The sequence below is a fragment of the Megalobrama amblycephala genome, linkage group LG7 (assembly GCF_018812025.1).
Source record: "Megalobrama amblycephala isolate DHTTF-2021 linkage group LG7, ASM1881202v1, whole genome shotgun sequence".
In the NCBI taxonomy this organism is placed as follows: Eukaryota; Metazoa; Chordata; class Actinopteri; order Cypriniformes; family Xenocyprididae; genus Megalobrama; species Megalobrama amblycephala.
In genome coordinates this window covers 227,664-253,151 of record NC_063050.1, presented here as the reverse complement: position 1 = coordinate 253,151, position 25,488 = coordinate 227,664, and the positions used below count along the sequence as shown (strand labels likewise).

The 25,488-nt window shown below is 36.5% G+C and overlaps 1 protein-coding gene across 2 annotated transcripts; it reads right to left on the bottom strand.

Annotated features, from left to right (window-relative positions):
- Positions 1-661: 661 nt before the first annotated feature.
- LOC125271559 (NACHT, LRR and PYD domains-containing protein 3-like) lies at positions 662-25,225 on the bottom strand. 2 transcript variants are annotated; one of them, XM_048195616.1, is made up of 10 exons: positions 25,137-25,225; positions 18,875-19,143; positions 18,489-18,530; positions 16,355-18,257; positions 13,157-13,330; positions 10,459-10,632; positions 10,190-10,363; positions 5,906-5,952; positions 5,254-5,821; positions 662-2,630 (listed from the first exon to the last, which is right to left on the bottom strand). In XM_048195616.1, the coding sequence occupies exons 2-10, from the start codon at positions 19,128-19,130 to the stop codon at positions 2,246-2,248; spliced, it is 3,723 nt and encodes a 1,240-aa protein (XP_048051573.1). In that variant the 5' UTR covers positions 19,131-19,143; positions 25,137-25,225; the 3' UTR covers positions 662-2,245. The 2 variants fall into 2 exon arrangements, with proteins under 2 accessions (XP_048051573.1, XP_048051572.1); XM_048195615.1 differs by having other exon boundaries at positions 18,875-19,146; positions 25,137-25,224.
- Positions 25,226-25,488: the final 263 nt, after the last annotated feature.

The following is a 25,488-nucleotide window of genomic DNA, read 5'->3' as shown; positions in this document are numbered from 1 at the left end:
CTGATCATGAGCATCACTATCCATGAGTCGCATTGGAGTGACATCAATTCCTTCTTCAATTGACTGGCTAGAGGAAAAGCTGTCAATCTAGAACTAGTGGACCAATGGTGATGCTTAAAGGGGTCATGAATTGAGAAATTGACTTTTACTTGAGCTTTTGATATATAAGAGGTCATCGTACTATAAGAATATCCTGTATATTTCAGAACTGAAATCTTCCTTGTTAGTCCAATAAAAGCTTTTATTGACACCAGACCCAGAGAACGACTGATCCTGTCATAGATAGGTGAAACTCCGCCTCCACAGAAGAAATCAATGCCTACTTCATCATTGTAACGTTAGCCCCGCCCACTGGTGTGTTAGTGAGATGAGGAGGAGAGAAGAGCGATACAGGACTAAAATAACATTACCTTTCAAAGGATCCTAATGCAGGAATATGGTTATTTATTCTCATCAATGTGAATGTCTCAGTTGAGCTTTATTTTGTATTCGGTTCATTTCACTGTGGATTCTTTGGTAAATCAATCACATTTTGGTGATATGGACACGACAGTAATGCAACAACATGGGAAAATAATCCCCTACAGTAATCCTCACTGAAATATATATTTCAACAAAAGAAGCTAATACAATTGGAAATAAAGACAAGAAAACTATTTGGTTTAAAAGTACAAAAGCAGCTGCACTTTATTTTAAAGATAAAATATAAAGTTATAATACCTGGTCCAGAAAAAATATATACATGAGAAAAAAGATTACCTGTTATATATACCCCAAACAAATGATATTTCATGTTTATCTACACCACAGACACATCAGAACCAGAAACTAATGTCAGAAGGACTCGCTAAGATAAGGCTGTTCTCGACGGGGTATGTGAGCGTTGAGTGCCTAGTGATCGCCTGAACCTCACAATCTCCAATAAAATAAGTGTTTTCTCCTCCCTCATCGTAAGCTCGCTGGTTGGTGCGAGATGCATTGAGACGTAACTGTCTCAGGTCTGCACATAACACCACCTGATGGAAACAGTACTTGGGCAGTGACTGATGACGATTCACAAAGAACTCAAGAACACATACAGTATTGAGAACCGGCTTTGAACCTTGGAATACAGCAAAACATGATCTTGCATTTCCAATCTCATGCATTTCAATATGTATGAATTTAAATCAATGGAATGAAAAGTGAAATCTGTCTGGCCCTTTATAGGGAGGAAAGATGTCAAGAAGATATAAGAAGAAAATGTCAGTTTTTTTGAAGACAGTCAGTTCCCTTCAAATATTCACTTGAATAGCCTATTTCAACATCAGAAAATTTCCGGTTTGCATCTTTTGTAATCTTTATCCAAAATATTTACATGCTTTTATACATTTGTAGTTCACCAAGTATGAAATACATAGTTAGACAAATATAAATAAATTTTGAATTAAATTTGATTTGACATTTGAGATTTCTTCGTAATGTTAGCATGAATTAATATTTTGGAAGATAGTCATAGCTTCATCTTCAACTTTCAACTTTATTCATTTATATAGCACATTTTACTGCAATTTCAATTGCCCAAAGTGCTTCACAATATCACAAAGACATAAACAATATATATCAAACCAATTAATACAAAGGAATTTAAAACAAATAAAGAGATAAAGATAGAATAAAATACATAAAAGCGAGTCAAATGAAAAATCAAATGAAATAGAATATATAAATGTATCACGAAACTATCCCTAAACATGGTCTATTCTCAACAAACGCTAAATTAAAAAGATAAGTTTTTAACTGAGACTTAAAACCTTCTAAAGTTGAAGCCTGCCGAATCTGCAAAGGGAGGCTGTTCCACAGTTTTGGGGCGATGACCATGAAAGCTCTATCGCCCCTAGATTTTTTTGAAGAGCGGGGAACTGCCAGTATAAGTTTATCTCCTGATCTCAGAGACCTGACTGGAGTGTGGTCCTTTAAGAGGTTGGTGATATAACTTGGGGCGATGTTGTGAAAAGCTTTAAAAACCATCAATAAAATTTTAAAATCAATTCTATACTGGACTGGAAGCCAGTGAAGAGTAGATAATACTGGAGTTATGTGTTCTCTAATTTTTGTACCTGTTAAAAATCTGGCTGCCGCATTCTGCACTAATTGCAGACGAGATAGCTGCTATGTATATTTTGGTCATTTTGAATAAAGCAATATGTTTTCTGTATCATCACTAGAAAATTCTTCAGCAGTTTTAAATTCATGCACCTTGTGCTCACGATGAAGAATCAAACCAGTGTTCTAAAAGGCAACGCTCCACTTTCTGAAGAACTGAGATGAATTCAGCTTTCACATAATCAATCTTCCCTGTACTTATAATGTTACAGAGCTCTCTCATGCTGTCCTGACTGGTTGAATTAACATGTGTGATTTTGTAATACTGTTCCATATTAATTATTTCCTGCTGATGCAGTTCATCTGCAATGATCTTAATATTGGTAACTCTTTGAATGAGCTTTGACCAATATTTATCATAAAATTGTACTTTATCTGCCTCACTATTCAGAGGCAGTTTGTCTTTCTCAGTTGTTGCAGTGGAGATGTTCTTTTGATCCTCCTCTTTGGTAGGAGTCATTTGAAGATCATTGCGGCAGGAGAACCTGTAGCGCAGACAGAGGCAGAATGAAAGAGATAGTGTTTTATGCACAGACAGCTTACAAAGTTAAGACAGAAAGTAGCAAGTACATGATGCAACTGAAATCTTTTATTTTTTTTGTTTAACTAGACTACATAAAATCTATTTTTTCTATCAATAACCTTTCTATAAGATCAATAAACTTAGAGAAGGTCAATAAAGAGGGCTAATTTATTTTTGTAAAATTGTATCAAGACTATATGATGATCAAAGGTTGCATTGAAAATTTTTCGTCATTGACAATTTTTTTTTGCAGTGACAGAAAAATCTGAAGGCCGTCCGTCATGTTGACAGATTACACTGAGGCTGATGTAACTTGTAACTGTAATTCCCACCCCTGCCCATTTGATGTTGAGTGCGCTCCAGCGTGTTCAGTCTCCAGAGTATATGAAAACGATGCGTTTGATTATACACAGAGCACCCAAATTTAAGTCCATTTTATAATAATAAAGTTATAATACTTATACTTAAATAATTAAGTTTCTAATCCATTCGTTTTGTTTTAAATGGTTTGTTTTGTTATTTTTCCTGCTGACTATCAAGTTTATGGTCAACAAATGGCTTTCCTATGTTGTGTGACATTGTTTCTAACACTGATTGAACTGATTGATACATGTGATACAGATTTCAGTAAGCTACTGTATCTTGCAACATATTTTCTTATGTTCATTCATGTTTATTTCATTCTGTAAAGTTGTAAAGAGGAAGGGATGATCGCGTTCACTCATGATCCGCGACAACTGTTCAAGATGAAAACTGAAAAGTCTTTGTTCTACGGAAGAGGATTAGGGCCAAGCAATAATAAAAAGATAAAACCATCTCCAGATTAAAGTTGTTAAATTTCGAGAAAAACCGAGTTAAATTTCAAGAAAAAAGTCGAGATAAAATGTTGAGAATAAACTCATTAAATTACGAGAAAAAACTCATTAAATTTTGAGAAAAAAGTCAAGATAAAATGTTGAGAATAAAGTCATTAAATTACGAGAATAAACTCGTTAAATTATGAGAAAAATGTCTTTAAATTTCAAGAAAAAAGTCAAGATAAAATGTTGAGAATAAAGTCATTAAATTAACGAATTTATTCTCGTAATTTAACGAATTTGTACTCGTAATTTAACGACATTTTTTCTCGTAATTTAACGAGTTTGTTCTTGTAATTTGACTTTTTTCTCATAATTTAATGACTTTATTCTCAACTTTTTTCTCTAAATTTAACGATATTTTTCTCATAATTTAACGAATTTGTTCTCATAATTTAACGACTTTTTTCTCGTAATTTAACGACTTTATTCTCAACATTTTATCTTGATTTTTTTCTCGAAATTTAATAAGTTTTTTCTTGTAATTTAATGACTTTATTCTCAACATTTTATCTCGACTTTTTTCTCGAAATTTAACGAGTTTGTTCTCGTAATTTAACGACTTTTTTCTCATAATTTAAATTACTTTATTCTCAACATTTTATCTTGACTTTTTTCTCGAAATTTAACGACATTTTTCTCATAATTTAACGAATTTGTTCTCGTAATTTAACAACTTTTTTATTTAATTTAACATTTAACAATTTTTTTATGTAATTTAACATTTTATCTCGACTTTTTTCTTGAAATTTAACAATTTTTTTTCTCGTAATTTAATGACTTTATTCTCAACATTTTATCTCAACTTTTTTCTCAAAATGTAACAAGTTTGTTCTCGTAATTTAACGACTTTTTTCTCGTAATTTAATGAAATTTTTTCTCGTAATTTAACAAGTTTATTCTCAACATTTTATCTCGACTTTTTTCTTTAAATTTAACGAGTTTGTTCTCGTAATTGAACGACTTTATTCTCAACATTTTATCTCAACTTTTTTCTCGAAATTTAACAACATTTTTCTCATAATTTAACGAATTTGTTCTCGTAATTTAACGACTTTATTCTCAACATTTTATCTCAACTTTTTTCTCGAAATTTAACAAGTTTTTTTCTCGTAATTTAATGACTTTATTCTCAACATTTTATCTCAAATTTTTTCTCGAAATTTAATGGGGTTTTTTCTCATAATTTAATGAATTTGTTCTCGTAATTTAATGACTTTTTTCTCGTGATTTAACGACTTTATTCTCAACATTTTTTCTCGACCTTTTTCTCGAAATTTAACGAGTTTTTTCTCTTAATTTAACGAGTTTATTCTCAACATTTTATTTTGACTTTTTTCTCGAAATTTAACAATTTTTTTCTCTAACTTGAACAACTTTAATCTCTAGATGTTTTTTTTTATTATTATTGCTTGGCCCTAATCCTCTTCCATATTGTTCAACTTTCTTTTCATAGTATAAATAAATGCATAGCCTAGGCCCATTTGCTTATCCTGTAAGATCATGAATAAAAATTAAAATATGGATGAAAAAAACAAACTATTAAATGTCTTATTATCATTCAAATCTAAAAAGTATATTGACTGGTAATAATTGGTTATGACGGAATTTTTACTATTAGGTCTGTCAAAATGACGGACAGTGCGAAAGTCTAACGCGACCTCTGATGATGATATAATATTATTTTCGATGTTTTTTGTGGAACATTGAACTATTAATCACACTCACCTGGTTGTATCACTGTTGTTTCTCACAGGAGGTTGTTTAATGTCACACAGACTTACTGAGGAATAAGAATGAACTGTAAATCCAGCATAGAGGGGTTCAGTGAATGTGGTGTTGAATGTGTGTAAGTGTGTGAGTGTGTGTGTGTCAGAGACGCTGTAGAAGGACAGAATGCCGGCCGACACGTCCACATACACTCCTACTCTATTAGAGGATGAACTGATGACAGGTAAATAAGTGCTGTTCTTATTGTGCCGGACAGAGTAACTTTTATTAGAGCAGTCCAGACTCCAGGATTTGTCATTGCATCCAAAAACACAATCATCACCTACTCCTTTCCTGCTGATTCCTTTATATGTCACTGATATTTCAGCATCTCCGCTCCATTCAGCCTCCCAGTAACAGTGTCCAGTCAGACTCTCTCCACACAGAACCTGAGCAACATCATCAAATCTCTCTGGGTGATCAGGATACGACTGATGATCTTCCACACATGTGATCTTCCTGTTCTCATCAGACAGAATGAGATAAGTGTTTGCTGTGTTTGGATCCAGTGTGAGATCACAGGCCCCTGAAAGCAAGAAGAGCAAGAGAAACATTTCACTAAATGAGACAAATCAACATCAAAACACTGAATGATTGTGTGTCAACCTACATTTGTGTAGTCCTGCTGTACTTCTGAATCTTCCACAATGATCCACACTGTAAAACACAAACATGATTCATATTCAATTTTTAATTAAACACACAAAAAGAAACAAAAGAAAAACACACAATCTTTTCTGTGACACAAACTTGATCGATGATCAATGGTTTAGCTTGATTTCTGTCAGGACTACTATCGTCAAATATGATTGATAATGCATAGAGTTTGTATTGGCAGTATGGTTCTGTTCTGGGCAAGAACTCCCTGCGCATTCATGCAGCCTAGCATGGATAAGAGCAGGGAGAGCAGCAATAACCCCCCTAGAGTAAACAGAACAGAACCAACATATGCAGATATCATTAATGTCAATAATTTAACATGTACACACATTTCAAGAATTAGTCTGATTCAGGGGAATAATAAGGCCAATCCTGACTGAAGAGAGGAGGAGCTGGGGATGGAGGAGGGTAATTTGCTCCTGAGAAATGCAATAGCTGCTGATAATACTGAAGAGCTTATATACAGTATAGATGCTGTGATAGGTGTCGTATTCCTATAAGTAGATGTAGGTCACCTGGGAGTCAGCTGATGCGAGCTTGACTGACGTGACCTGCCAGAACTGACGCTAGCGCTGCATGTTCCAAACCTATATGATTAACTTTCTTATATGAGACATAAAAACATAATTTTTAAAAAATATCTAATATAAATTCATACAGGTTTCCAATGCCATTAGGGTGAGAATATGTAACAGAACACAATACAATTAAACTCAGAGCTGTTGTTTTATAATTCTAAAATCAAAATGAAACTTGGGACAATGCAGTTAAAATGTCATGGACAATTTCTTTTAAAACATAAAGGGTCAATGGTGACAGAAAGTGCATGTTATCAAGCACAGCTGCTGTTTTCTTTGAGCTCATGGTATAATTTGGGATGATCATAGGACAGAAGCAGCATCTTTTGTGGTATTGTCATATTTGTCATTTCTATTAGTCAGCTGATAGAAAAACAAAAAAAAAACATGATTTTTGTGAGCTCATGCATGCACATATTATTGCACATCATGTGAAGAAAATTTTGTATAGACCTATGTTAAATTACAGTACCAGTCAAAAGATTGAACACATTACTAATGTTTTTAAAAGAAGTCTCAAGTCTCTAACCAAATAATGGTTTTCTATTTTAATATACTTTAAAATACAATGTATTTCTGTGATACAAAGTGTCTGAACATTCCTACCTCTGGCATTTCATGAAGGCTAATATATTTGTTATATTATAGAGCCTAAATGTTAATGTGCAGTTGACAAACTATACATCATTAAAAAGATCTAAGACTCAAGCTTCACATTTTGATCTCTCAAAATGTCATGAGTCGTTACCTTTGATAAAACAACAACCATCAGGGATTTTATCTTAAAAGCATGCACATTTGGAGAAATATTGATGGATTCTCATATGTTTATGTCAATTTTCTATACAGAGGAGTAATATTTGTTCAATATTTATTAGTGGTGGGCATAGATTAATTTTTTTAATCTAGATTAATCTCACTGTAATCTTGGAATTAATCTAGATTAATCTAGATTAAAATGGCTCATTTGAATTCTGCCGAAGACATTCAGAATATGTGTGCTACCCAAATAATGACTAAAAGTAATCCGCTATTTTTTACGACAAAGCAGTCAGGAGTTAGAAGATTAACCTCGGTGGAGTTAAATTTGAAAACTTGTGTATATTGACATCTTTCCGCGTTTAAAACGACAATGATTCTCATGTTCATTCATGTTTATTTGATGCTGTGGACTCTGGGTAGTAAGAGATGATCAGTTTACGAGCCTCTTGAGCTGAGGGGCTACAGCAATCTGTCACGACCAGGGTTTGACATTAACTTTTTTGCTCACCAGCCACTGTGGCTAGTGGTTTTCCAAAGTTACTAGCCACTCAGCATTTTCACTGGCCACAATTTTGATGTTGGTAAATTACATTTTATATGATTAAAGTTGACTTTGTTATGTTTAAAGTACTTTATTTTGAGCAATTTTACTTGATTTAGAAGATTTAAAACCCTTTCAAACTTTTAAATGCAGATTGACCACCCAAATCAAGACTACATTGTATATCAGCTGGTATGTACAGGTGGGCAAGAGGTGGACATTATGAGCATGGGCTAATATGAGAAATTTTATAAGTTATTTGTGTTAGGCTATATAAAAGAACAAAGAAGCTAATTACAAAAACAATAGTAAATTAAAAATAATCTGTTTTCAGATACAGTAGGTTTATTTAACATATAGCCTACATTCATTTAACATCTTTTGTTGTTTGATTAACATTAATGACCTATTTAATTGGGCAGCTGAATGCATGGACGTAACTGACGCATATTCAGTTATTACTCGCCTGTTTACGTCCACGTAAGCCATAACCGACTGTATTCACGCGAGATACTCCACACGATGGACATTTAGACATCTGTGTGCACGTGTATTTGACTATTCAGGCGCGAGGAGAACTGATCGCGCTCGCGACAGAGAGAGATAGCGCACGCGAGAAAGCGCTTCTGTTGTGTGTCATTCAGCGCAATTCCGCCTATCCCTCCTTCACTAACTGCACGTAAATAACGAATTGTGTGATTGGATTGTAATTTTGTGCTTTGTTTAATATCATAAGTAACCTGCTCTGTCTTGTCTGTCGACGTGTTGTCAGTGTCCTCTTTGCTCCGTGATGCATTATCACTGTGTGTGGTGTGACAGCGCCACGGCTTGTCGGACAAAGCAACAGTAACTAAAGGGGGTGGGTCTTTGCGAAGGGTCAATTCGGCTAGGTATACATCCGCGCTAAAATATCAAGGTGAAAGTCATCATAGCTTGCGTAGTATAGACCCAGCTCCCAACCCAACTTTGAGAATAGATTAACGGCGATATTTTTTTTATCACCCGATAAGAGTCTCACGTTAATGCAGCACGTTAACGCCGATAAAGGCCCACCACTAATATTTATTGTCATCACTATGAGCGCTGGATACTGTGTTTTCAATTCATACTTTCAGCCAGAGGGCGCTCTGTGCACCTTTAGTCCACAAATGACTCCTAATGAAGAACAGGCATACCATGTGGCATTCCAGGAACTAACAGAGGCTTCCAGAGATCACTAACCATGGCTATAACATGCAGATAAACACTTTTGAAAATAATAAATACACGATTGCAATGATGTATTGCCTCAGAATTTGCATCTGAATAGAGGTCTCTCTGTGGGCGTGGCCGCATTAGCAGATAATGAGCTGAATCACGTAAGTCTGACATGGCTCTCTTTCATTCAGATTACATGAACAGAGAATATTTGGTTTAGATTTGACTTACACAATTTAAAACCTGACATTTCAAAGTTTCTTTAGACATAAGTCTCATTTTTTTGTGATTAGTATTCACTGTTACAGTTCATTTTCTGAGAACAATCAGATTGGACTTCATTCAGAGATTATATTTGAAAGACTTTTGAGTAATACTGTAAATATTACTATAAATTACAGCAACACCTTTGCCTTTCTGATGGGGATTTTGTCGATAATCATAACCTTGAGGGCTAGACTCATTTAAAGTAATGTAATCGTCCGGTTTTAGCCAGGTTTCTGTCAAACACAGCAAATCTAGTTTATTGTCTGTGATAATATAATTTACAATATTGATTTTGAAGAAAGGGATCTAATATTTAACAACCCAAGCTTTATCATTTGTTTATCATTATTATTTCTATTTTTTATTTGTTGAACATCAATTAATGTCATTTCCACATACTGATATTACTGTATGTCATTTCCATATACTGAACTCTTGTTTTTCAACTATGCCAAGGTAAATTAAATTTTCAATTCTATGGCACCTTTAAGTAAAGTTAATGGAATTTTTTGTTAAGGATTTTGAATGTTAAAATAGGGGTCTCCTGGAAAAAAGGTTAGGAACCACTGATTTTGATGACTATAGTTAATATGTTGATGGTGATTAATGGTGGTTAAATGTTAGTTAAAATAATATCTTTATTTATATTAATGTATATTTTGTTTTTTTTATGAATCTATCTTTTAAATATAATAAAATTAATAATAAAAATAATAAATACCAAACAATAAATAACAATACCAAAATAATAAACTTACAAATAAAATGGCATAATATGACCTCTTTTAATAATAACTATATCCAAATTAAGAGTAACCAACTTGTGATCAGATCACCTCAGGCAGATCTTAATACCATGTTTAAACTGGGCCTCTTATTGCCCACATACTTGAGTATCTGCAGTGAGAAGTTTGGATCCTTCAGCTTGTCAGAGAGCAGCTTGACTCCTGAATTTTGCAGTTCATTGTTTCTCAGATCCAGCTCTCTCAGGTGTGAGGGGTTTAAACTTAGAGCTGAAGATAAATAATTACAGCCTTTCTCTGTCACCCTACAGCCAGACAACCTACAGACACACACACACAGTCAGATCACATACTAAAACAAATATAAACATTATGTCAAGCAGACTGTAAATAATCTCTTATAAGTTCTTAATACCTCAGTATGTGCAGCTGACAGTTTTGACTCTCCAGTCCACCAGAGAGCCACTCCACTCCTGAATCCTTTAGCTCATTGTTACTCAGGTCCAGCTCTCTCAGGACACAATTTGGGAATTGAAGAGCTGATGACACAATTTCACAATCCTGACTGTTAAGATTACAGCCCGCAAGACTAGAAGAGAGTAAATACAGCACAATAAGTTGGGGTTCAGGGTGGTTCTCTGTAACCCCAATATTTTTTTTCACATTTTGTATGTTGTTGTGAGGCAAGGCAAGGAAATTTTATTTATATAGAACATTTCATGCACAATGGTAATTTAAAGTGCTTTACATAAAAAGGAAACAAATACATAAGAATAAAAATGGAATGCACAAGAAATAAAAATAAAAACAGAGAATACCCATGTCTGAATGGAAGTGTCAGGGAGTTTCAGTCAGAATATTTGTCAGGTAGCTGTGCGTTTAAACTGTACCCTTGCAGACAAATCTTCCTGGAACCACCAGGGCTATCTCAACTTTGTTTTTTAATCAGAGTGGATCTAAATGGATCTATCTATCAGAGTGGATCTAAATAGGTCTTCCTCATGCCAGAAGGATATTTATATTTGTCAGGTAGCTGTGTATTTAAACAGTACCCTTACAGACAAAACTTCCTGCCAAAATTTCTTCAACAACATATTGAGTAAAGGATGTGAATATTTACATTTATGTGATTTTTTTTTTTTTTTTTTTTCATTTTTTGTGTTAAATAAATTTGCAAAGATTTCAGACAAACTTATTTCACATTATTTTTCACAGAATTTTGAGGAAAATAATGAATTGAATCTATTTTGGACCTGGCAAATTATTTTGTCTGACATTGATAACAGCTATCTAAAAAGACATGGATACATAAACAAACAAACAAACATTTTCTTAGAAAAACTAAAATCTGTAATGTTTATTGTACTGAAATCTTACTGATAAGTCACTTGCATAATAATTTGGAACGCGGTGTAAAGAGGACAAGCCACTGTGCCAAAGCTGCCACCCCTTGTGCCTTGGACTGAAGAGAGAGAAGTGAGTGCAGCCGCCAGAATCCGCCCCTTACCTGGACCAATCCTATCCGCTCACTACACTTCCTTCACGTTTCCCTGGCACGACGAGGACACCAGGTCCCCTGTTTATTTTGACACTTTATTTTCTGTTTTTGGGGTTTTCTGTTTATTTCTGTTAAATAAAAGCCTCTCCGAGGCCTGACGCCACACCCACTGTGTTTGTCGTTTGCTCCTCCCGCCACACTGGAGGAGAATGCGGGTAAGGCGGAGCTTAGACAGCGCAGTTGGGTACCAGCTGATGACGTTATTCCCTCTCGCTCGCAGAAATTTGTGGAAAGCCGGACTTGGACAGAGAAACAGTGGAGACAGCCTCCCAACCACTATCAGGGTAAGTGATGTTCCTTCAATTACAATTTACCCTGTGGTTGGTTGAGGCTGTCAACTAAAACTGTGTTTTTTTGTTCCTGTTCCGGCGCGGTACGAGAGGGGGCATGGCCCGGAGAGGTTCCCTCACCCCGCCCACTCCGACCGTATGGGGCCTGGCTGAGGAAGTAGCACTCCCAGGTGGGCGGCGCCTGCATGACAGGGATAACGCTTAGGGGAGGGGAATGTGATGGAACGGCTGCCTCTCCCTTGTTATCAGCGCCACCCCGTCCTTTAAATTGCCGCCCTTCACCAGGTTCCCAAATGAAGTGGGTGTGAGAGAGAGGAGGGCGCATATATATTCAGGTCTGTTGGCGTGTGATGAGGAACACCTGAAGACAATGAAGCCTCATCACCACCACTGTTAAATGCTGAGCGCGCCTCTCCTCGAGAGACTGGTCTCTTTTTCCTGTGCATGCACGCTGGTGTCCTCGTGGGTCCAAGAAGGGAGCGCAGAGAGACTCCTGATCCACCATAGATGTGAGTCACTGGACCGACGGTCCGGAATGGAGAAGCATGCGTAACGCCGCTGACAGGTTAGGACGCCGGGCTGCTATTCCTCTCAGTTGTCATGGCTTAAAGAGGACAAGCCGCTGTGCCAAAACGCCTCCCCTCATGCCTTGGATCGAAGAGAGAGAAGCGTGTGCGGCTGCCGGACTCCGCCCATTACCAGGACCCATCCTATCCGCTTACTACCCTTCCTTCACTTTTCCCTGGCACGATGAGGACACCAGGTCCCCTGTTTATTTTCTGTTTTTGGGGTTTTCTGTTTATTTCTGTTAAATTATATATATATATATATATATATATATATATATATATATATATATATATATATACTATTTGATTTACACAATTTGTTATAATATATATTACTGTCAGATTATTACAGTATTAAAAGATGACACTGTAATTTGTTATATTTTATAAATATACAGAAAGGTTTGTAAGGCCATTTCTCATGCATGGACATACTGGAGAGAAAACATACCAACTGCAATACATGTTTCATTAACTTCATCATCATCTTGTAACAGTGATATTGGAGAATTTAAATTTAAACAAATTTAGTATACACCTTATTAATAAAATATACTGCAGAAAATTAGCTCAAACAAAATGATAATTAATCATAACAAGTTATAATTAGTATTGCAAGTATTGCATTGCGCACTGGCTTTTAACCTCTGGTCAAAGTGAGGTGGGTGTTGCATAAGGATTGAATGAATCTCAAACCTCAGTTTCTTCAGCTGACAGTTTGAGCTTGTCAGTCCATCAGAGAGCAGCTTCATGAAGTAATCCGGCAGCTCATTGAAACTCATGTCCAGCTCTATCAGTGGTGAGTTTGGTATCTTCAGGGCCAAAGCCACAGTTTCACAGGAGATGTCATTGAGTCCACATGAGGAGAGTCTGTAAAAACAGGATATTTGTCGATGGCATTTATTGTGTGTTTATCTTGTAGGAACAGTGTTTGTAGTAACAGTGACTCAGGGTATATACAGGTATCATGGAGGTAAATGTAATACCTTTTTTAAGACTCTGAATGCTCTTTACTTGCTTTCTGTGTAATTCGGTCACAATTTCAATACGTTTTTGTTTTTCATGAGACTTTTTCTACTTTTTCATTTATTAGGGAGTCAATAAGTGCTTCTCTGTTGCCATCTAGTGGTAATTTCATGTCTTTTTTTTAAGTGTTTGCAGAGAAGTGTTAGTTTCCCTTCATCTTTAAACCTTTACTTTTAAATATAAAATAACATTACAATTGGATAATATTTAGAGCTTTTAAGTGCTGGAAATAGTCCTTGAAAAAGTTTTGGAATTTCACTCTCAAAAAGTTTGCATGAAACCTGAAATTAATAATGTAAAAGCATTTGAGTATTTCTGCCACAATACTATGGTTTTAGTAAGTGTTACTACTAGGGATGTGTCATTATTTTCAAATATTCGATTAGTTGTTTAATTATAGAATATCAAATAGGTTGTGCGATTGTTTTCTTTAAACAAATTCCCCGTTTTCGATGCTGATGTGGTAGTAACACATTCATGTTACCAGAGGGTGGCATGCACTGCCAATAACACACTTAAAAGCTGTCAATCAACTCTCAGACAACAGAAGAAGAACACGTTGTCTCATACGCACAGTGTAGACTTGCGTAGGCATATAGCAGAGACGTTAAAATTAATGTTCACATAAGTGCCGTTATTCAGGCTGTTCACAATATGTTATAACGCACTGAGGCAGCCTAAAATCATTATGGCTTGAGGTAGGCTTGCTGCGATAGTCGATGCTGTGTATGGTGTTCAGCCGCAGGCCTAATGCCGTTTTGATTTTTAATAAAAAATCATTTAGTTCAGTTAGAGAACAGACACTACAATTAAAAACTAAACGTGTCTGCTTAATTCAGTGTGAGTCGAATGAGAGTCGTAGCACAGATAAGCAGCAGGAGTCAGATTACACCTCACTCTTGACTGACTGATGGAAGATTTGGTTTCAAACAGGTATAATTCCATCCAAGATCGAATAACACTTTAATTTTCTTACAATATACATTGCATATCACCACATTGTTCAATATTTCTCAAACGACTCGATGGATGAATCAGTCTCTTTAAATCCCTCTTTTCCGGGAGCCTGCTGCCGATTCTGTTGTGATTGCGTCCCCTTGAAATGATAAGGTTGTTTGTGTGCAGAATTTACTAATTCCTTCCCTCGATTTATAAATCATGTGAAATAGTATATCGTGCGCACGTTTTAGTAAATCGATGGAACAAATAATTTTTTTCCAATAGATAGAGCAAAACACACAAAAATACTGTAATTCCCTGGAATTTGGGGTGCTGTCATTGACAAGATCATAAATAAAATAGCCGATCATGTGGTTTCTAATAAACATCATGTTGCATGAAATTATTTGGTCTTCTCTTCAGATTTAGCGTTTTTCTGCGCTCTCTTACGCTATCGTGAAGCAGTCCAGCGACATGACAAAGAAAGTTGATCCTGATTGGTCCTCGTGTGTGCATTCGAAGTGCTGATTGGCTCGGGCAGATAGAACCTTACAGAGCCAAGTTAGAGTTCAATTTTGTAGATAGAACCTTTTTGTTTTCTAAAAAAAATGTCCAAAATGTACACAACTTAAAAAAAGAAACATCACATAATGTAAAAAAGTTGTCACAGAATATGAATATTTGAATAACCCAGTTTTGACAAAAATGTCAAATAGAACCTTATAATTCCAAGGGGACTGTTACGTATCCGGCACCTGCTGTTTCCTTCTACTCCCCACCAGAGGTCACCGGTTCACCATTGTCACCTTTTCATGTCACACACAGTCACACATCACTCTGGACTTCATTTCCCACAATTCCCTATCTAGGAACCAATCATGCACTCACACCTGTTTCCCATCAGTGACACTTTATAAGCTGCTTGTCTCCATATTTCATTATCCTTGTCTGGCCTTGCCTCTGTTTTTAACCCTGGACTTTGCTGGTGTTTGACCTCTGCCTGTACGACTACGCTCATTCTAATAAAGCCTGCACGTGGATCCTACTCCATCATCCAGTTCCCTTCATTACAGGGACAATTGGTCCACTGCTTACAGCACAAGTCGAAAACAGACACTCATTACCATAACTGATTCAATAATAATAATAATCTCTTTGGACAAATATACATAATGAAAAGGTGATTTAAAGGGATAGATGACTCAAAAAGACGGCAGGCAGGTACACAGCTCACACACCGATGCCGTGCTCAAGGCAGTTGGACATAGTGGTGTTTTAGAGGTAAAAAATTATATAAATACTGTTCGTTTTCTCGCACAAACCGATCGTTTCGTGTCTTAGGACATCAATGTGTCGTCACGAGCCGCAGGGTTTCATTTGGATTTGTCTGTTGTGTTTTTTTGACTCTTATAGATGGAGTTCCCATTGATACGCATTATACGACTGACAGATCGCAACGGTTGCAGTTAAAAATCATAATTTCTTCTGAAGAAACAAAGTCACCTGCAACTTGGATGCGCTGGGGGTAAGCAGATAAACATCAAATTTTCATTTTTGGGTGAACTATCCCTTTAAGACTTTTTAATACTTTTTAAGGGCCTTAATTTTCTCTAAATTGATTTATCAACTTTTAATACATTTTAAGATACCGCAGACACCTTGGTGATAGGTTATGTGATGCTGTCTGTGAACATTCAAGCTTTCTGGAAAAAAATATAAATGTCATGTATGCTGGAACTAATGTAACAGTCAAGTGATAATAACTTTTAAATGTATGTCTGTAAAATTACTGTTTAGTAATTCATGCTGTAAATGCTGATTTTACACCTCAACAATCAGTAAAACATGATACTTCACACTGCCTCTTATGGTTAAATTAATTTTCAGACTAAAAAAACTTTGATTAAACAGCTTCAACAAGTTCCTTACATGGCTCTTTTGCAGCATCTCACAGCTGGCAGGAGATTCCTGTGGCATCCAGGATCATTACTGTACCTCCTCGGGTTGAGCTCCTCCAGCACCTCCTCTGACATCAGCAGTACGTAAGCCATCAATGAGCACATGGAAGACGAGAGGGGTCTTTCTGGAGATGATCTGAAGTATCTTTGGATATCTTTATATAATGAATTGTCGTTGAGCTCCAGTAAGCAGTAGAACAGGTTGACTGAAATTTCAGGTGAGATGTCCTGGTTTTGTAACAGTTCTTTAATGTGTTTGGTTATTTCTGTGACGCTGTCTTTGCAGTCTTCAGTGTGTGGGAACAGGCCTCTGAGCAGTTTCTGATTGGATTCCAGTGAAATGCCCATCAGAAACCGTAAAAATAGGTCCAAATGTCCTTTCTGACTTTGCATTGCTTTCTCAACAGCCTTCTTTAGTAAATAATGTAAAGCAATATTTTTGTCTGGCTTTTTGATGACAGACACACTCTTGATGGTTTTGTGCAGCTTTGCAGACCATAAAAACCCTGCACGTTTAGGTCTGACATCCCTTTGTGTTTCTTCACAGGAACTCTGCAGCTCGTTTTGTGTTTCTTCAGTGAAAAACTGCAGCTCGTCCATGTTCTTGTTCAGGTAGCAGAGGAACACATACACTGCAGCGAGGAACTCTTGAACACTCAGATGCACAAATGAGAAGACCTTCTCACCAAGTCCAGCTTCTTGCTGAAAGATCTCAGTGAGCATTCCTGTGGACTCAAAGTCTTCTTCACTCACATCAATACCACATGCTCTCAGATCTTCCTCATAGAACACAATGTTCTCCTTCTTCAGCTGTTCAAACGCTAGCTTAGCTAACTTCAGAATCATTGTTTTATTGGATTCTAAGAGCTTGGGACAATCTCTTTCTGTTTCTCTGCCATGCTTCTGGTTCTTCATGTTCATCTGTATCAGCAGGAAGTGGATGTACATTTCAGTGAGTGTCGAGACGATGTTCTCCGCACTGTTCCCAATGGGAATGTCCTGAAGAACAGTGGCTGTGATCCAACAGAACACGGGAATGTGACACATGATGTAGAGACTACGAGATTTCTTAATGTGTGAGATCATTCTGGAGGCCTGAGTCTCGTCTGTGATTCTCTTCTGGAAATACTTATCCTTCTGCGGGTCGGTGAATCCTCGTACCTCTGTGAACAACCCTACATATTTACGAGGGATCTGATTGGCTGCTGCTGGTCGTGATGTCACCCAGACGTGAGCTGATGGAAGCAGAGTCCCATTGACCAGACTTGTGAACAGTTCATCTATAGATAATTGCTCTTCAACACTCCTCTCAATTTCACTGACGAAATTCAAAGTCAGTCGACTCTCATCCAGTCCATCAAAGATAAACGCAAGCTTATGTTTATATATCTTATATATCTTTGGTGCTTCCAGGTCCTGCAGTTCTGGATTAAATCTCTGTAGAAACTCATGCAGACTGATCTTTCCATCTTTAATGCAGTTAATCTTTCGGAATGGAAGCAGGAAAACACAGTCTATATTCTGATTGGCTTTTCCTTCTGCCCAGTCCAGAATGAACTTGTGCACTGAGACCGTTTTTCCAATGCCAGCGACGCCTTTGGTCAGAACAATCTTTTCCTTATTTTTGTTCAGATCAAATACAAAATTGTATCTGATTCGCCTGTTCTGTGTTTTACGGGGTTTAATGGTGTCATCAATCTTCATAATCTCATGTTCTTGATTGACTTCTTCAAGATTACCCTCCGTAATATAGAGTTCAGTGAAAACATCCTCGAGATGTGCTTTATTTTCCTTTTTACCCTCAAAAATGTGCTCTACTTTCCTCTTCATGTTCATTTTGTGAGTTTCCATGAATTTCTGTAGCCAAGAATCATCTGTTATGAAAAATGTAAATAAACAGGAAAAGGTGTGAACAAAACACTAGAAAATTAAACAAAGTTTTTTTTACATTAGCATGATAATCATTCAAATCAACTAGAGCAAACATACGATATTTAAATTCACAGCACTGAAAGCACTTCTGTTCTGTACTGAGATCAATATACATCAAACATGCTAAAATCATTTCTGAGCCCACTGTAAGGACGTGAGTAAGGTCAATTCACCTTGTTTTCTTCTGTGTTTCTCAGCTGCCGATACTGTTTGCACTGTGAAGAGAGAGAAAACAATGAGACTTTATGTTCATCAAAGTATCCTGAAAAAGGATCTGAATCGTATTTCAACATTTCATTAAGCAGCACAACTATTAAACTAGTAAATCATCATATGAGATCATGTGACACTGAAGACTGAGAAATGATGCTGAAAATGCATAGGAATGTTTTTAAAGATGTCCAAATAGAAAACATCTTCTTTACATTGTAATATTTCACAATATCTTAACTATTTTTAATAAAATAAATGCAGGCTTAAACATAAGAATCTTCTTCTATCATGGCTGCCTCTGAATATAAATTTCTATTAATCTATTCTCTATTCTTTCCTTTATTACCTTCAGTGTAGTTGTTCTCTAACTCTTCAGCCAGGTGGTTCTGGTTTATCTTCCTCAGGATGTTCACTGTGATCTCCACAGCTCCTTCTGCTCCAAAATACTGCACCATTTTATCCACTATATCAATTCTATCAGCATGTTCCAGTACACTAGTTCTGATGCGTCCATCATGTTTTAAGTACCATTTAAATCTCATCAGATCTTCTCGTGTCAGCTCATTTAGAGTATGAAGAAGCAGTTCTGGAACAGATGCCATCGTCTTTCTTGGACTGCTGGAAAAAGAGAAAAGGTCTTCAAATAGCTGCACTTTTATAGCAGGGATTCCTGCAGAATGTATAAATAACTTCAGACAATGAAATGAAACTGATCAGATCAAATATTATGAAATCTTGTTTTAACTTTTAACGTCTAAACTAATTCTTCAGGTTGTTCTTCAGTTTAAGATTCTGTGATTATTTCTGTTTTTTCTGAAGGATTCAGCTGATGCTGCTGATGAACGAGTCTCATCATGATTCGACTCAAGAAGTAGTTTCACATTTTGTCATAATCCTCCTAGAAGACTTGTCTTTTACATTTCAGACCAGACTGGAATAAAAAGAATAATGTCACACTGAAAAAACTTACAATAGCTGAACAATTCGTGCTAGAAATTATGAGTAATGAAAAACAATAGTTTATTCCAGTTCTGTAGTATCTGAAGCACCTGACTGTCAGCAGACACACACACACACACACACACACACACACAGGGTGCCGGCCGAATGAAGGCTTGATCCCTGAAGGACAACAAAATAAGATGCTGGGGGGGGGTCAAAGAAAGTAGTCTAACCCGTAATATGAAACATTGCCTATAAATATGAAAAATGCAGCATTGTATTTACAGTAGATTTGTTTGTTATATCATATTTATAGTCGTTTTCTGTTATGTGTGTAGTTTTCAGTGTTGAGCATTATAACCAATCACACATGTTTTCGTTGAGTTTTGGAACACAACATCCAATCAGAGGCGTTGTGATTAGTCACCTGTTTAATTGAAGGTAGAAGCAATGAGCTCCTATAAAAATAAATTATATAAACTTAATGCAAAATGATCAGAATGGCAAGAACGTGGTCACGGATCAAAATATAATAAGTGTGAATCAAAGAATTAAAAGCGCATTTTAAAAAATAAGCATGAATCAAAACTTCAAACACATTAAAAATGATATTGCACAAATCTTAAACTTGTGTTTGTGTTCTTAAAAGTGGTTTTTGCTTTTATTACTCTGTACTTTCTGCTCTCTTACATTTTCTGCTCATATTTTACTCTTTTGTGCGCTTGTGCAGTTTTTCTCTTTGCTCTTCTTTCTCTGTTTCCAAATGTTGCAGTTCAAGTTTCATGTAAATTAGGCCAGGCTTAAGCGCCACCATTGGTCCACTAGTCCTAGATTGACAGCTCCTCCTCTAGCCAATCAATGGAAGAGAGGGAGATGACATCACTTCAGTGTGACTCATGGCTGCTGATGCTCACACTCATACAGGAGAAGATAACCATCACAGCTGGCCATTATTTCCGAGCTGGGGTAAACTCTTTCTGTAGCAGGACATCATTATACTGTACCTGCAAGTCGACCTGTCACTGGTTTATAATGTTTACCTGGACAATCTTTTATTGTTTAATTCACCATCCTAACGACAACCTGTCACAGCTGTGCTTGTCTGACGATTCATCTCTGTTAAATTCACCTCTAATGCACCTAACACTGGACCTGCACCGCGAAACACAACAGCCACTGTGCAGCGGCCTCACAACATCACGCTTATGTGTGCCTGACTCGTCTATACCTGTTATATTACTGTTAGATGTTTTTAGTATTCATACAATAATAATAATATGCTTGATTGTTGTCTCTTTTACTCCTGTCTTTTGCACAAGAGAATATAACATAAGAACCCTCCCTTATTAATATATTTATATGAATTACAGTTAAAGATATGCCATTGCAGTTGTTTAGATCATTGTATGTTGCTCGTAATAGTAAACTGCCTGCATATTTTGTCAGGTATTGTTTTCTTGTAAACAGATTTATAGATTTTGTCTTCCATGTACAGTATGTCATTGACACGGGTGTTGGTTTATGAATTTGATCACATTTTAACACTGAGATTATAAAATTATAAAGTTAAGCAATAGCCTTCACATCAGTGTTTTCCCCAATATTAGAGCGATTGAAAATGTTTATTGAGCTGTTGTATAAATCAATATAGCTATAAGTTAATTTTGAATGTGTTTTTGATGAAAGGAGTATCAAAGCCACAGCAGAACAGCTTCGCTAGTCTCTGAGCAACACAGCAGTGTTTCAATAATGAATTCCAGATTTGAATGAGTTTAAATAAAATATTGAATAACGTTTAAATAAAAGACTCACTCATAAAGACAGTAACTTGCCGCCACCTACTGGCCATTTAACTTCATATTTCTATAACAAGGATGGGCAAGTACATTGTTTAGCTTCAATCCTAATCAAACACACCGTAACCAGCTGATCAGTGTCTTCAGGATTATTAATACTGTAGACGGGTGAGCTTTTTATCAGGGTTCATCTCTACAGGACAGCGGCACTGCAGAACTGATGCTGCCTATCCCTGATCTATAATTTTATTTTTAAAGCTACATTTAAAACATTAATCTTACAGTATTGTGCAATTATGTAAATAAACACAATAAGTGTGTGAATAAATCACTGCATATAAAATCCACCTGGTTTCTGTAACACTTTCGTAGTCAATACATTCAGTCTTAGAATTATTTACCAGGTCACCTATGATTGTTTAACAACAATTAAGAAGTATATTAGCATCATGAGTAATATTTTAACACCAAATACCATATATTATGAAAATAAAGATGAACAATCATAACACGACTGCACATTAAAAAGAGTAACTCATGTATCTCAAAAGAGGAATTATTTGTCCATAATTAAGATAACTTTACAGCTTGAAAGTCCTTGTAAAGTTTCAGATTAAACTGTTATCTAGTATGAGTGTGAGCATCAGCAGCCATGAGTCACACTGAAGTGATGTCATCTCCCTCTCTTCCATTGATTGGCTAGAGGAGGAGCTGTCAATCTAGAACTAGTGGACCAATGGTGACGCTTAAACCCGCCCTAATTTACATGAAACTGGAGCATGGAAAGAGCAAAGATAAAAACAGCACAAGGTGTACAAAAGAGTAAAATATGAGCAGAAAATGTAAGAGAGCAGAAAGTACAGAGTAATAGAACAATAGATTTTGTCATGACATTGCAGCTTCACAGGCATGTTCAGGATTTTTAACAAGCGGCATTAAACAATATTAAATAAAACATAAATTCCATGTCAGCTTCTGTTCCACCTTTGCAGTAGTTGATGGTTGAAAAAGAATCATTGGTAACAGTCTGTTTAATTGTGCTTGATTAAAGTAACTGTTTAAATTTAGGTGTTTGAACAACAATAATAAAGTAATTATAAAAACTGGCCCCTATAGGTAAAAAATGTGTATATGAAAAGGCCTATATATATATATGTAAATGATATATTATATTATATTATTATAATATCCCCCATGCCCATCCCTGGTTATTACCAATAAACCGATCTCTGGGGCCCCAAAAGTGCATGGGCCCTTAGAATCGTCCTAACCTCCCCCCTTAGCGGAGCCCCTAGAGCGCATTTATGAAGGAGCGGCTTAGAATAAGCAGAGGTGTCAGGTAACGAAGTACAAATACTTCGTTACCTTACTTAAGTAGAAATTTCGGGTATCTACTTTACTGGAGTAATTATTTTTCAGACGACTTTTTACTTCTACTCCTTACATTTTTACTCAATTATCTGTACTTTCTACTCCTTACATTTTAAAAATAGCCTCGTTACTCCTATTTCATTTCGGCTTGTTTTCATTCCGGCTTGAAAAAAAAAACTATCCAGATAAATCGCGCCATCCGGATAGAGTGAATTTGATTGTGGTTGGATGAGAAGTATAAACATTTACCATTCTGACACCCTATTGGTTTGTACGCGATCCATCACACCTGCACGTCACAGATCACGTCACACTCCAGCAAGGTGGACAGTGTTGGGAGTCGTTACTCAAAAAAGATTATTTCTTAAAAGTTATTATTTATCCACTACTGGCTCATTTAGGCTATCAAACGGGTGCTTTCTCTTCTCCTCTGCAAATTAAGCTCGTACACCGTTTTTTTTTTTTTTTTTTTTTTTTTAGCGCGACCCTTTTTATTTATGTGACCCATAGTCATATACAACCATGTAGCTAAACAAGCCAAAACGAGTTTATTTAAAACGAAACTGAAGGTAAGCCTGCGTTGCTCTCATGGTGTTACCTCTCTCTTTCGGTGAAGTGGAGCAGTGCTCTTGCTGAATGGCATGGATTGCACTACGGACTATTATACCTTTATATATATATATATATATATATATATATATATATATATATATATATATTAAACTGTATTTTATTTTTTATAACGAACAAGCTGCGATGTCACGTTTCCAGTGCTTTGTTGTGTGTGCGTGAGGCGCGGGCGCGATCAAACAGCTGTCTTTGCCTCATCGTCATGGCAACGGTTCGTGGCCAGGTCAGATTACGTCAGGCCCTGCGTTCCATTCGGAAGGGCTCATCCCTATGCCCTATAGCCTAATACCTATAAAAGTGTTTACCCTCCGGAGTGAGAGCTTCGAAGGGATGAAGGGTGTAGGGGTCAAATTACTCCTTTTTTGGAACGCACTTCTGCGTCATCTTAACAAGACAATCAAGGAGGATAGATTGCGCAAGCTGCGCCCTTTATTTAACATTAGTTTATTTATTTATTTTTGGTTTATCGCACCATAATGTATATTGTGTATATGTATTTGAAATATTTGAATGGACTGATAAAGGGAGCTGTAAAGTATTTTTGTTGAAGCACAATGTCGTTTTGACCATAATAATGTACTAAATCTAACTCGTAGAAATATTACAGTAGTATAGAAAAATACTATACATACATTTATAGATAAAATCGAACTCTGAGCCTCCTGTACCCATTCTGTGACGTCAAACAACTTCCCTGTGCAAAGGATCATGGGGGTCCGAAGTGTCCATCAGTTGTACCCTTCGAAATCCTTCATTCCGAAGGGCCCTTTAATGTGGCCAGTTTTGAACACTTTGGTTTGGAACGACCCTTCAATATGGCGGCCATGATTGTTTTCACTGCCGAAGTGCCCTTCGGAGGGCGATATATCCCGTTTGGAACGCACCGAGAGTTTGTTGCCGTTTGTTGGATGCTCAGACGACCAAACAAATGCCGATTAAACATGTTCAGTCTGGTAAAAATAGACTCCGACCAACGCCAACAGGGTTATCACACCTATCCAACAAACTCCAACAGACGAGTGTGGTGTGAACTGAAACAGCTGAAAACTACCCGCATTTGGCGGGTTGGCGGGTGATAATGTCAAGCCCTGATTGTTACTAAGCCTGCCCTGGGTACACCAAAACTACCCGCATTTTTCTTGTCTGCTGCCCTCACAGATTCCTGCAGTTAAGTTTGGATGTACATTTACATTCCAATAAAGATTATTGATGACATTTTGAGGAGGTGGAGTGCACAATAGGCCCCTGTGGCGCGGCCTAAGCTTTTGTCCTTAATGGCATTTTTTTTTTCCTTACATTACTTTTACTTTTATACTTTAAGTAGTTTTGAAACCAGTACTTTTACACTTTTACTTGAGTAAAAAGCTTGAGTTGATACTTCAACTTCTACAGAAGTATTTTTAAACCCTAGTATCTATACTTCTACTTGAGTATTGAATGTGAATACTTTTGACACCACTGAGAATAAGGATGTGGACGAGGACATGAATGTTTTTTGAAAAAATCTTGTAATTCTGGCAATTCTGGCATGAACACACCTGAAGTGCTGAGCGTGTCTGTGAGGAAGAACTAATGCGTTCTAGTAACTAAAACTTTCTAATAATGCGTGTATGTAACTAACGTAGTCTTGATATATTTTTTTCGTTATCTCCAAAAACGAGTATCCTGGGGATGATGGAGGGGCAGAAGAAGAATCTGCCCACAGCACGACCTGCTCGATATCACTATGATCCTGGAGATGAATTTGCTCAACTTCATCCACTTTTTCCATGCGTCTCTCAACTCTATAATATCTGAAGATCGAGTTTAATACAATAACGGCGTGAATGATCTGACATGATAATATCAGAATCAGATAAATAAACTTACCGTGAAGGGGGATATTTGTGAAATTTTTAAGTCTTCAAAATGCACATTTCCTGTCGAGTTTACTTTCGATTTTGAGAGAAACAGTGAAGAATGCGCATGCTCAGAAGACCTCGAGCATTAACAAGTGTCAAGAAGCCGAAGCCACGCCGACCGACTGCATTCACCCGAACTACTTCTTTTTGTTTTTTACTCTATAGTAAACGGTACATACTCACCTGGGTTCACAGACTAGGCTTAAACTAGTCCCAGACTAACATGCATGTTTGAGCTGTTTTAACTGCAACATGTACTGACAGATCTTAAATTATGTCAGAGCCATTGTTTTGTCTCAAGATGATCACCAGTAATGTTT

Coding starts and splice junctions, on each gene's coding strand:
- LOC125271559 (XM_048195616.1), bottom strand. CDS start 19,130: ATGGCATCTGTTCCAGAACTGCTTCTTCATACTCTAAATGAGCTGACA. Junction 13,331..16,354: donor AGATGCTGCAAAAGAGCCAT/GTAAGGAACTTG, acceptor CTGTTTTTACAG/ACTCTCCTCATGTGGACTCA. Junction 10,633..13,156: donor TGTCAGCTGAAGAAACTGAG/GTTTGAGATTCA, acceptor ACTCTCTTCTAG/TCTTGCGGGCTGTAATCTTA.